The 14,342-nt window shown below is 42.6% G+C and overlaps 1 protein-coding gene across 1 annotated transcript in view; it reads left to right on the plus strand.

Moving 5' to 3' along the window:
* ubap2l (ubiquitin associated protein 2-like) overlaps positions 1 to 14,342 on the plus strand; it is a 161,324-nt gene that overhangs the window by 77,272 nt on the left and 69,710 nt on the right. Inside the window, 4 exon segments of the mRNA XM_060904950.1 lie at positions 2,937 to 2,996; positions 3,100 to 3,152; positions 3,237 to 3,322; positions 8,470 to 8,650. Of these exon segments, the coding sequence (XP_060760933.1) occupies positions 2,937 to 2,996; positions 3,100 to 3,152; positions 3,237 to 3,322; positions 8,470 to 8,650 (380 nt within the window).

The raw sequence follows: 14,342 nt of genomic DNA on the forward strand, positions 1-14,342 counted from the left end.
TGAAGTCAAAACAATTAAAAAAAAACTTTCCCCCTCATCACATCCAAAGATTTACGTCTTCTGTAGACGTGCTCCAGAACTGCTTTCTGAACTCGTCTTCTGTTCTATAGCTTGTGTACAAAAGATCAGACCGTGAAACAGATGAATAAATGCTTTTATTAAAACTCTAGTTTAAACACACTGGGCTCGGTTTCTGAGCCCGGTGTTTAACAAAATATAAAGTGTGACACTTTTTACCAGCAGTAGTTGATGACCAGTTTAATCCTGCAGGATCACACATTTTACTTCCTCTGACTATAGACCCTTTTCACTCACGTGACTTTCGTAAACGCGACCGCCATTTTGGACATGAAGAAATAACGGTTTATGGCACAGACCCTTTCGGTTCTCGCTCATCTAGCTGGCGGGAGCGGGACAAAATATGGCAGGCGGGAGCGGGACTGAAAATCATAATTCTTTGCGGGCGGGAGTGGGACTGCACAATGCGGGCGGGAGCGGGACTGAAAAATCCAACCCGCGCAGACCTCTACTTTCCGGTCACGTGACTGCAAGATCTCTATAGTAGCATGTAAGATGTACTGCACAAAGGACTTGTGTAATATCTAGTATAGTTGGTATTTATTCAATAGAATATTTAGGTTTTTTTTTTTTTTTTTTTATTTACTTGTAAACTTTGGTATTTTGGGTTACCAGATTATGTGCAATAATTGTGGCGGTTATATTGAGGTTATCCAGTGGAATTAAATGAAATTTCATTCATATATGCGTTTTTGAATGTACAGGTGAGTGACTGACTGTTCTCCATCTGTCTCTGAATACAGATGAAGTGGAGCACGTGTGAGAATCCACTGGGTTTTCCTCAGTCCTGTTTGTTTTTTAAAACAACGTTATGCCTTGCGATATCTATCTTCTGTTTATTGTTCCTACAGTGAAGGGTCATTCCATGTCAATTCACACAAATGCCCAAAACCTCCCCAGTGACACCTTCAATTTGCCTTTTTATTTTCTTAGTGCCTTACTTTTCGGATTTTTCAGTAAATATGCAGAAACGGTACCATATACAAATGCTTAGTTTATATTGAAGGAGTTGGATAATCAAAGTTTTTATTGGCTTAAAAGTTTGATAAAAGGTGTCTGTTGATAGGGTTAAAGGCTAATTCCAGTCATCATGTGCCCACATGGCCAACTAATGGCCTGAAGTAGGACGTACCAAACGGTAATTTTGTCCTGAAGCCATATTTGGGGCCCTCCTGTACCCCCACCAAAGCTCTGAGTGCCCTGAAACTCTCTAAGTACACAGTAGAGTTCCCAAATATGATGATAAATCAGTTTAAACCCTATCAACACAAAAACTTTCCAAGATATGGACCCCTGAAATGTCAAATTTGTCATTAAAAAAAATCCACTTTTAAGGGGTTAATATCTCTAAAGTTAGTAAACTTGTGCTATTTTTAGGTGCAGAATCTGATAGACAGGGCCAGAATACATAGATATAGCAATTTACAGGTCTCTATCCCCCTTAGAACAAAATATATGGGCTTCCAAAAATGCTTGCAAATTTAGGCTGCGTTCACACTGCAGGCTGAAGTGACTCAAATCCGATCTTTTCGCCCATATGTGACCTGTATCCGATCTTTTATTGACAATATGAACGACACAGATCCGATTTTTTTCAAATCCGACCCAGGCCGTTTGGATATGTGGTCCTAATTCCGATTCCTATCCGCTCTTTTCATATGCGACTTCAGTCTGAACCGCCAGGTCGCATTCATCCGACTTACACGTCATCAACAAGCCACAAACGTCACTATTCTGCGCTGAAGTAGGCGGCGGGTCTCTCAAAAAAGTTACAACAACATGGCGCATAATCACGGGCGCAGATAGAGGGGGGGACTCGTCCCACCCAGATTTAAATTCACCTCGTTCGGTCCCCCCCACTTATAGGGAGGAAAAAACGTCTATGCTGTCTTTCTTTGCATAAGGCAAACCTCACGGAAAAATCAAAAGACTAATTACCATTCGGTTTATTGAGGTGCACAGCAGTGTATACATAGTTGCAACAACTCACATAAAACAAAACAAAGACTGATATTCGGTTGGTTGAGCTGCGCAGACTGCACAGGTTGCGAGCTCGAGCTTGGTTGCTATGGTTACTAACAAGTTTGACAGGCATATCGGGGTTGGGGTTGGTTTGCTGGCAGCTTTGTCCCCCCCAGTTCAAAAAACGTATCTGCGCCCCTGCGCATGACATCAATGCGAGGGACGCTTCGGGCTGTGAAGGTTCTGAATCTTCTCAATGGAAGGACGCAGAGGTTAGGGAGCTGATTTCCATTTGGGGGGATGCAGCTATTCAAGCTAGATTGGATGGGTCATACCGCAACCGGGCGGTTTTACTTCCGTAAACACTGGCCATGCTCACTGCGTGTGACGTCGTCGTATCCTGCAATGCGCATGCGGAACACTTTTAGGTCGCTTTTCGTTCATACTGAGGATCACATACAAGTCGCATATATTTGTTAATGTGAACGACCTCACAAAAAAATCAGAATTGAGCATTAAGCCTTGCAGTGTGAACGTAGCGTAAGTGTACAATTCCCGGACTCCAAAAGTGGGCGTGGCGCCCAAACTTTGAAGGGTCAAAATTCAAAAACCGTTCCAGCTAGGAAGCTAAAATTTTGGATTCTTTCTTTTGACATCATAAGGCACTAATAAAATAAATATCGTGTAAATTGAAGCGGTGTCACTGGGGAGGGTGTGTAAAATGACATGGAAAGACCCTGAAGTGTTTATGTCTCATCTTCACCGCGTAATTCTGTCGATTCTGGTGTGGTTCATAGGTGTGACGGCACCTTACTGAGGTGCACGCCGGTGTTACCTGCATGCATGAAGACTTTGTGCTATGCGAATGTCTGTTTTGATTTGTTCTGTTTTTGTAGGACTCGAGTTTTCTGGAGGAGAAGGAACAAATTATGCACGGAAGTTCGACTCTGCTCCTGGTACATATCCCCGCCACCTTTTTGTTTTTAATGAAGACTTTTGTGTAATAATCAGACTTTCTGCAGATCCTGTAATTTGGTGGTTGTCTCTTCTCCCCCCCAGGTGCATGGCGAACTCCTACAGAAGAGTGGGGCACTGAGGACTGGACTGAGGATGTAAGAAATACTCTTTTTATATAAATTTTTCGTTTTATTGTCACGTTAACACACATTGACCCTCCTGTCTGGATGCGTCTTCAGTTGTCCGAGACGAAGATCTTCACTGCTTCTAGTGTGGTGTCCATGCCCATGCCTCAAGAGAACGTCACCATAACAGCTGGGCAGAGGTATGCTGTGATTTTTAAGCGCAAGCTTCCATCAGTAGGCTTTATCTATTATTTATTACTGTTTTGCGGGCAGTTTGTGAGTAAACTGCTTGATCCTGATGTACACTGTGTATTGTAGAAATGCCTTTGAGAATCATGCCATGTACACACGTAGCCGGGTATTTTTAAAACCGAACATTTTCCCCCCCTCCGTTTATAAAAATGTTTTATCCACACCACCTCGTCTTCGAAAAAAATCCCTTCCACACATAACCGAACATCTGCGTTTTCAATCACATTCATAAGCATTCCAAACCTGTAGATGGTTATTTCCCCAAATCCTACCCCCCTAATCACATCGCCTGTGCTCTTGGAGCAGTAGTTGGGCTTCTAAAATTAAACATGTAAATAGCACCTGCACAATAATTAACGCTTTCAAGGCACTACTCTGATCCATTACTCTTTAGCTAGCCGCACACTACGCCGATTTTCAGCGTACCGAGCCAACTGAAGTCGCGAGTCAGGCGTAAAGACTAGTTTCCGATGGTACCGACTCATCTCACAGCCGATTCGAAAAACTAATCGGGAGCCAGACTGATCGGCGAGAGTCACTAGCAATAGCCAATCATATCTTTCGCATATAACACGTGACATCATTAAACACAATTTCTAGCGCGAGAAATACGTGTTGGTAGCACCTAATGCAGGTATATACTGTAATTCCATAGACTGAAGCTTTATCCATAGACACAGTGGGCTGGAAAGCCACTCTGCTCAAGTTGTGTGGCTGAATTCCAAATCGCTTTAACTCCCCTATATAAGTGCACTATTTAAGGTTGGGAATAATAGCTCATGCAGCCTAGATAGTGCGCTACATATTCCGTGTTGTCATTTGTAATTCAGCCTGTAGCATCTTCAAGTGTTGGATTTAACAGTAACTATATCCAATAGCCAATCACAAAGCTATTGTCACGTGTCGCTTCAATCGCGACTGCACTCGTCAACAGTCGGGGGATATGTGCGTGCCCTGTCGGGAGTCGGCTCTGAAATGGGTCGGTTCGGTACCGCGTGGATCGCCGTGGTGTGCGGCTAGCTTAAGTCCATGCTTAATCTGGCTTCTGCAGTAAACAAAGGTCGCACGTTTGACGTCAGGGCAGATTTGTTGTCATTTTTTTGGCGCAGATTGTGACGTTCTAAAACGCAAAACTCCGGTTATCTCTGTCTACACGAAAAGGCATACACGGAGTTTTCAAAAATCTTCACTTTGCCCGGAGTTTTTTTTAAATATTCGTTTTTGATGCGTTTTCATGTGGATGACAGGCCAAAACGTAGAAAAATATCTTCGATTTAGCAGATACCCGGCTACGTGTGGACGGGGTCTCAGTGTGATTATTTTTGCCCCATTACCCAGCCCTGGCTTGCAATATTGGACATGTATGATTTCAGAGCCTAATCTAGGGCGCGTAATACGCGATAATATGCGTTTTTTTTTTATCTGTCTGTCGCACATCCACTTTTTGGGCGTGAGAGCGATATCGCGTATCTATTCATTTTGTCGCGCGTTTATAAGTAGAGATCGTGTAGTCGTGTTTTACTGAATCTTGTGCGCATCAATTTGTCAGCACCAGCTAGCAAGCACTGCGGTAAATGCAGCTTTGTTTACACACCTATCGGAAAGGACCGAAGTATTCCGAATGGTTTATTTAGCGGGTAAAACAGTTTTGTGAACTATTATATCATTGGTCACTGAACCGGAAGACAGTGCATCTCAACCAATCGTGTGAAGTGTTTTTTAAAAATACCCAAAAGCACATGGCATACCGTTCTGTCTCATCCAAACAACATTCAGAGCCTCCAGGATTTCGCAATTTGCAACATCAACGCAAATTCAACCAATCCCCGCGAATTCAGGGCGGTGTTGCAATTCTATCCAGTCACCGCAACTTTCCTGCAAATTTGACCAATCGTTGGCGTCGTCTTGCAGTGACGTCGACAAACTACTTTCCGCCTTACTTCCGTGTATACGTTCAAGAGAAGCAGCATGTGCCGCGCAGTGTTGCCAGATTGGGCGGTTTTAAGTGCATTTTGGCGGGTTTTGAACATATTTAGGCTGGAAAACGTCAGCAGTATCTGGCAACATTGCATGAATAGGCTTAAATTCTGTTACTGAAAGTGTTATGTTTACAGTGAAGGACTGCGCACTTTTTTTTTTTTTTTTTTAACTTAATACAAGAAATTAATGGATGCCAACATTTTTGCCAAAATGGTATTGTATTTTCCATTGTTTAGGCAGCTTCAGCATCATACTGTGAGATTCTGTTCAAATTTGGGTTTTTTTTCTTCTATGAAGCCTGAGCCATTTATTTTATTAGTTTATAATTATTGTTTAGTTTAGTCTTCAGGAGAGACTGCCTGCACACAGTACTAGTATTAAGTGTTTTTTTTCTTACATGAAAGCTGAGGCATTTATATTATATTTTAAAAGGATAGTTCGGGATTTTTGACATGAATCTGTATGGCATCCCCATCAGTAGTGTCGTGCAAACACACTGACTTACCCCTGACAGCATCCTGTGAGTCCAGTTCTGGTCCAGACGAAAGTAGTCCAGCAAGTTTGTTGGGGTCACGAAAGTAAAACGTTTTTCGTCTCAAAACAGTATGTGTTCAAAAGAGTGATATATTTGCATCACAAAACCGTTGCCAAATAAAAAGTCAGACCTCGAAATCGCTTGGCACTATTTTCTCTCCCTTCTTATCACTGCGCGCTGCTGCCAGGCGACAGCCACGGCTGTTTCATTCATTGTTTACTAGTGATGGGAATTTCGGCTCTTTTGGCCCTTCTTACTACAAGGAGCCGGCTCTTTTGGAAGATTTTTTTATAATTATTTCTCATGACTTGTACATTCACATCGAGTACACATATCAATGCAAATTAACACGAAGGGATTTACTAGACCAATTTATATCTGGAACTATTTTCAGCCACAGCACAGGCAAAGCACCGCTGCAGGCGCAAAGACACCGCGCAGCGCCTGAAAACGGGTGCGCAGCGCCTTCCTTTTCCTACCTATTCCTTTAATTGCTGCAATTAACTAGTTAATTCTGATTCTATTTCTCCTCTCAGTTAGGGCTGCACTATATATCGAAAAAGTATCGATATCGCGATATCATAGTTTGCGATACACATACCGCAAAAATTACTTAAATTTCGATAAAAGGCACATTTTTCTGTGCCGTCCAATCACATTTGAATGTCAACAAGCGCCGCGGGATAACTCCGCCCCCTATTGCAAAACAAGTAAAAGCCTCGTGGTGATGGTGGGAGCGGTAGCTAGTGTGGTGAGACAAACTTGTGTGAGGAGGAACTGGTTTCGCAAAAAAAAAATGCACGTCTGCTATTTGGAAGTACTTTGGATTCAGGAGGGATGACGTACTGCAAACTCAGGTACTTTGCAAGACATGTACCTGTAAAACAGTGGTGGGGCGGCTCACTGGGACAAACACTGCTGTACAGCAGCATAAAAACATAAAACCGCACTCTCTCTCACTCTCTCACACACACACACCACTGCTCTCTCACCCGCATGTGTTATTAACAGATTGTGTTTGAGTTTATGGTGAATCTGTGTCGCTAACCTTCATCTCCCGGGAGCCGCTGAAATTGCCATTTTGAATGCTTTATGTTAATGTAATGTAGTTTTCAGTTTTTTGTTTACTTCAACTTAAGACATTTTCTGCTGCGCTCACAAAAATTAAGAGATTTAAAGATGATTGATGGACACCATTGCAGGTGTAGCCATGTTTTTCCAATAAAAAATAATGTTGGAATGGAAGCGATGCATTGGGTGTTTTTTTTAAAATGCTAGATACAGGGCAGAACGGCGAGTAGAGGTAAGAAAAACAGTATATATTTAATTATCGTGATACATATCGATATCAAGATATTCAGTCATGTTATCGAATATCGCATATTTTTCTGATATCGTGCAGCCCTACTCTCAGTTATAATCTGTCCTGCTTTTGAAAAGATCCTCTCTGGGGGGACAGATGCTGCCACTATACACATCCTCCGTGCCATCACGTGTGTAAGCCGTGGACAGAGTGCAGCCTTGGTCTCCCACCAGCTTAGCGGGTCTGCGTTTCGCTGTCACCTGGCGGCAGCGCGCAGTGATAAGAAGGGAGAGAAAATAGTGCCAAGCGATTTCGAGGTCTGACTTTTTATTTGCCAACGGTTTTGTGATGCAAATATATCACTCTTTTGAACACATACTGTTTTGAGACGAAAAACGTTTTACTTTCGTGACCCCAACAAACTTGCCGGACTACTTTCGTCTGGACCAAAACTGGACTCGCAGGATGCTGTCGGGGGTAAGTCAGTGTGTTTGCACGACACTATTGATGGGGATGCCATACAGATTCATGTCAAAAATCCCGAACTATCCCTTTAAGGGAACTTCATGTTGTGCTGTGAGGTTCTCTGCACTTTAACTTTTGAACCAACAGGTGCATTTGGATCAGTAAAGCCTATTTTTCTGCGTTTTTGTAGTTCTGGTAATCTTACACATTCTACATGATTGCTAGTTTTTTTTTTTTTTGAGTAATTTGTTTAATTTTTCTTGTTGAAAGTTCAATTTAGTATTATGTTGTTAATGATATTGTAAAAGTAAAGATTAATAAAACTCTTCTGTTTATAGATGTACTCTTGAAAATATCTACCAATGTATTACTTATTTTTCTGCCCCCGCTAACTGGAACAAATGAGGGATATTTTTACCCATGTTAATATTTTCTGTCCCCTGTTTCTACAACTAGTGAGGGATCTGTCCCCTGTTTTCAAATTCCTAGATTAGGCTCTGTGATTTTTATAGCAAGCAAAATGTATAAATAGGTTTAAAAGCTACATAAAGGTTTCTGATGCAGTCATTGCACTTCTGAAGCCGTTTTGTTAATGTGGTTGACTAGAAGGCCTCTGAGCATCATGGTGCACCTTTTAATAAAAACAGCTGGTTGTGTTTTGAGAGTTAACGGTTTATACAACACAGCCTGTTATGGATTACATGTTGGGCTGCAGTAGTAGGAGCATCTAGATTTAAATAAATGCACCAAAATGAAAGTAAGCATGTAGGAATAAACTTTTGCCAGCTCATAAGTGTGTGTCTCCAATACAGGATCGATTTAGCAGTACTATTGGGGAAAACACCACCCTCTTCCTCTTCTGAGACGGAGTCTGCTCCACTAGATACTCCTCAGCCCCCATCTCTATCCCAGTCTCTGGTTTTTAGCAACTCCAAGCAATCGGTCTCACTCTCTCAGCCCTCCTCCAGCACCTCATATAATCAGCACAGCATGGTAAGAAAGCGAGCTTTTAAAATATTGGTGGGGGGGCAGATTTCCTGCAGCTGTATTACTAGATGCTGTTGTAATCTGTAATTACATTTAATCACAGTGGACTCTGCGTCGGGGAAGCTACAGTACAATAGTACCTTGTTAAGCTACAAGCTGAACTACCAGCGAGCTGCAACTAAAGTCAACGAAGAAAAAAAGTAGCTAACTGCGCTAAAGCTACTTTATCGTTTGGTAGTGTCATTTCATAGTGTAGCAACATTGCTATTTTAATTTGCATGTAAATGCAGATGGTCTTTTTTTTCTATTTGTAAACTGCGCTTAGTGAGAAGCAGTTAATGTTACTGAACTGTAAATTAACAGACGGGGCAGATTTAATTTTGGTTCTGGAAATATCTCGCTAGTTAAGAGAACCCATTTTTAAATTACAGCTATGAAGATCATGAATTGTTAGTTTATAATTGAAAATAAGGAGCTCACACAACCAAGAGATCCATCTCCGAAAGTCAGTGTCTATGCAGAATGGACGGTTTCATGGAGGCCGCCATTGGTTAAAATCAATCAGAAACCCCCCCCCCAAATCATTTCCAGCAATGCTCTGACGGCGTTTGGGTGCAAGACACGGAAGCTCCGCGTAGTGAGTAAGACTTGAAGCTGCCCCAGCTGGAGATTATTTCATTACAAGTTTTTATATGAAAAAAAAAATTGAAATTCCGTTTCTCTAACACACAAGTGGAGGGGGAAGCTAATCCTGACAAATAGCTGATCATCTCCTATGTGGCTGAATGGGGGAGGTAACTTTTCATATTTGTATCCCCAGTATAAGTAGTGCTGCCATGACGGCCTCATTCTGCAGACTGTAACTCTGCTAGACGACCTACAAACAGAGCTGCATACAATCTGACTTATCTAAATATGTTGAAGAGGCAAGTGCGTGAGTTTTTACACGTTCCTGGCAGCATAAGCATTCGTTAGCACACTTAGCATGCTCTCAATTCATTCATGAAAAACTTCATCAAGCCGTCACCAGGCTAGCCTACCTACCGTAATTACTGTAGTAGACAGTCCAATCCCTGCGGCAACGCAGAAAGAGCGTAAACAAACGCTGCTTTACGCAGCTCGTGTGCTCGGAGCATTTCGAAGAGAATTTTCACTCTAACAACTCTGATACACCGGCGTTAGGAATACCGAACAAGCCAGATGTGGTTCCCACAATTTTCAGCCAAGAAATGGACAAGACAAATGAGAACACGTAGTAGTCCGCAAAAGAGAAGTTCAAAGGGTGAGAAAACTTATGGCTTCCCTAAGTTTTTATTAAGCATGATATTGAGTTCTTTTGGGCATAAACATAATAAATGCTGATGCAGCTAAGTGGCTTGATGTAGAGGTCTGCGCGGGTCGGATTTTTCAGTCCCGCTCCCGCCCACGCCCGCGTTGTGCAGTCCCACCCGCTCCCGCAAAGAATTATGATTTTCAGTCCCGCCCGCGCCTGCCATATTTTGTCCCGCTCCCGCCCGCAAATCCCGCATGATGCAGACGTTTGTGTTATTTCTCAGGAAAGTTCTTGTCTTGACAGAGCGTGATGGTGCCCCGCCCCCTACTTTGAGTGGATTTGAGCATAAATATCTACAGCTCACGTTCACGTTTGTTATTATTTACCTTGTTTCTGAATTCGGAATGTTGAAATGGCAGCATGTAGACCTGATGATGATGATGATGATGATGATTTAAGTAGGCTAATCGTTTAAGTATGTGCTCTCCCGTGGTGCGTCTCCTATGAATAATTAGTGTGAAAGGAGAGATGGATCGCACTCTTGAACTTATTCTTTTAGTTACATTTCTTTTCAGTTGTTTTTAGCAGCAGAAGGAGACAAACGTTTCGGCTGTTGCCTTCGTCAGTGTCTCTAATAATAATAATAAACAATAAAAAAAGACAGGCGAGCACGTAATTCCAAGTGGAAATTTGGTATATTTATTGTTCAGCCATACAAAACATTAGGCTAACCCAGTTTACATTTGTAAAGCATTTCTAACTAGAATATCCTAGTATGTCAGAACCTTTTGGCAAGCAAAGGGCAGCTGATTTCCCTCCGCGTCGTACACGAGTGAGAATGATTTCCAAATGTCCGATTTCAGGACTCTTGACTTTTTAACGGTAAATGTACCTCTTTTTTTTAAAGCAGCACTTACTTTTGAAGCACTGTGAGCTTCAGTAGAGGAGCTCTGCTCTTCTGCCATGATCGGAGATCTCAAACACGGAAGAGGAAAGGAATCGGAAACGTACGAGAGATATTTATCCTCTCCTGGATCAGAATCAGAATTCTGATGACCAGCTCATCTAAGGCTACGTTTACATTAGACCGTATCTGTCTCGTTTTCTTCGCGGATGCACTGTCCGTTTACATTAAACCACCTGGAAACGCCGGGAAACGGGAATCCGCCAGCGTCCACGTATTCAATCTAGATTGTGTCTGGTCCGGTGCTGTGTAAACATTGAGATACACGGATACGCTGTGCTGAGCTCTAGCTGGTGTCCTCATTGGACAACGTCACTGTGACATCCACCTTCCTGATTCGCTGGCGTTGGTCATGTGACGCGACTGCTGAAAAACGGCGCGGACTTCCGCCTTGTATCACCTTTCATTAAAGAGTATAAAAGTATGAAAATACTGCAAATACTGATGCAAATACTGCCCATTGTGTAGTTATGATTGTCTTTAGGCTTGCCATCCTTCCACTTGCAAGTGGTAAGTGATATGCGCTGGGATCACACACACAGCGGCTCAGTCCCGAATCACAGCTTGTGCACTTCACTCGCGCGCTCTGTGAGCTGCGCAGGGCCGGAGTGCGCACCCTCCAGAGGGCACTCGCTGTTCAGGGCGGAGTGATTTGGAGCGCAGGATGCCTGCGGAGCCGAGCGTATCCGTGTATTGGCGTTGCTGTGTGCACGGCTAACGGTTTTAGTGTAAACGCGAATCGTTTTAAGAACGTTAATCTGATGATCCGCTGATTCGACGTAATGTAAACGTAGCCTAAGGTGTCATTGAGGCATCATGTTAGTGTGGGTCACTGGAGGCTGGGTGTGAACGGCGAGTCATTAGAGTGATCAAAGGATTGCCCGTTAGGGTGATCAGTGGCAATCTGACGCTCTCTGCAAATTTAGGCATCTTAAAATGTTTTTATTAATGCCAAATAAAATATCCAGCACAAATTATATATGATAGACATAAAATTTATAAATTATTAATTTATTTTAAACACGTTTTTAGTTGGCGGGACTGCAGCTCATCACCGCTCCCGCCCGCGCCCGCATTGTGCACTCCTGCCCACGCCCGCAATGAGCTTTGAAAATTTGTCCCGCGCTGCACTGCTTTGCGGCGGGTCCCGCGGGACTCCTGCGGGAGTGCAGGGCTCTAGCTTGATGTTTGTTGGTTGCCTTGCTTTGATTTGGTGTCAGAAAAGCCTTGGTAATGACTAACTAAAACAGCTCTATAAATATTGTTCTCTTGTGTGTAACCAATTGATCATGTTTTATCATGATCATCGTTATTCGTGTCATTGTCCAAAACACTTGAGGAAATCGGTGAAGAAATGTTGCTGGCACTATGGTCCATTTTGTCGAATATGGCCGTGTTTCGTAAGTGACGTCACACTTTTCGGAGTTCTTTTAAGTATACAGGAATTTTTGTGGAATAGCCGACCCTGATCAGTGCAGTCTAGTCAAACTAGGGCTGTCCTAAATCATCATTCTTTAAACGATTAATCTAGCGGGGTTTTTTTTTTTTTTTTGATTATTTGACTAATCTAACGACTAATATTTTGATTAATGTAATTTTATTGCAATTATTTTCCAGTTAGTTATTTAATATAACAATTTGCCCCATCCAACACACACACACACACACACACACACACACACACAAAAAAAAACTCTGAAATTTTAACATTTATTAAAACATTTCTTAAAGTGCTGATGACACGTTTTTGACATCTTTGGCGATGTTTTATAACATAAAAAGTAATTCCCGATGATCCATATATTAATTCACGAAGGCGCCTATTTTACAAGTTATGATGATAAACGCGGCTATTTGGGCAAATTTGACGGGGCTGCAGCACCCAGGAGACGAAGGAGGAGGAGGAGCTATATGACGTCAGCGAAAGAACCTTCCTCCTAACTTACCAGTTTATTGTTGATGCGGCAGGTGTTCAGTTTGTCATTATTAGTATTATTATTATACATTATTTTATATTTTAATTATGCCTTCGCGTTGTGTTGCTGGTTTTTGCTCCAAAACCCACAAGGATGGGGTAAGTTTATTCAAGTTTCCCAGAGATCCCGAGCTGCATGTGAAGTGGGTGAAGCAAGTCAGGCGCACTCGTGACAAGTGGGAGCCCTCACCAACATCCGTCCTGTGCTCTGAACACTTCGATTTGGATTGTTTTGACACCCTTCCCAGCTTAAAGGAATCTCTTGGGTGTTCAGTTCATCACAAACGTGTGTTACTACCATCAGCAGTGCCTACACAGTGTTGCCAGATTGGGAGGTTTCCCGCCCAGTTGAGAGGTTTCAAGTGCATTTTGGTGGGTTTTGAACATATTTTGGGCTGGAAAACGTCAGCAGTATGTGTTGCCAGATACTACTGACGTTTTCCAGCCCAAAATATGTTTAAAACCCACCAAAATGCACTTGAAACCGCCCAACTGGGCGGGAAAAATCCCAATCTGGCAACACTGCCAGTATTCCGGAGGGGGTCTACTAGTAGCTATGCCGGATCCAAAGACAGTCCTCCGGTCAGAACATGTGTTGTGGAACGACATAAGATAAAGGTACGTAGAGCTATAGATTCTACATGATAATCATAAATGTAATCATAAAGTCGGCGTGATATCAGTCATGTATTTGCTTGTGAAAGCTTGCGGCTTTCATGTGACTGCCGCCTAGCAACGAGAGGCAAAGGGTAAAGAGGGTAGGCTATCATAGATTCTATTCGGAAGAGATCAACACAATTCTAGACTCCCAGAAGAGGAAGAGCTAGCACTAGAGAGTTCACCAGCGTTTTCATGCGCCATTTCCATTGAGTAGAACCAGAGTAGAACAGCCAGTGAACCGCAGCGTGTTCTCCCGCTGACGTCACAACATGGCCGCGAGCCACGGACCCAGTTTTCTTGCGCTGTGCAATTAAAAGTTGGATATTCGCGTAACAACAGCTTCTTTTCACGTAATTATAACAGAAATCTAACATGTTTGCCATGTTGTATAGTTTATTTAAGAAGTTGCATAGAGTCATGTTCGTGTCATCAGCACTTTAAACACCACACTGAGCATTATTCTTTAACAAAGCACTTTCCAAACTCAAAAAGCAAGACCTTTTGGTGAGATTTTGGATGTGACATTTTTGAAGGCAGCTTTCACTTTCTCTGTGATGGCCAAGTACTTCTCTATTAAATCCATGACGTGATGATGGAGGGAAGTGGGTGAAATGTTATCATGTCACGGAAGCCTTCACCTTCCACAGTGGAGAGGGGTCTCATGTGCTTTACGATCATCTGTAAAATGCTGTCAGTAAGGTCTGCAGCTATCTGGGGATCGCAGGGATTTGAGGTCCTTTTTTGGGGGGGGGAATTCCCCACACTGCTTTCTGTTCCTAAAAAGATTAATATGATGCACGTGAATAATGAAGATGGCAAATTTCAA

The sequence above is a fragment of the Neoarius graeffei genome, chromosome 22, assembly GCF_027579695.1.
Source record: "Neoarius graeffei isolate fNeoGra1 chromosome 22, fNeoGra1.pri, whole genome shotgun sequence".
Taxonomy (NCBI): domain Eukaryota; kingdom Metazoa; phylum Chordata; class Actinopteri; order Siluriformes; family Ariidae; genus Neoarius; species Neoarius graeffei.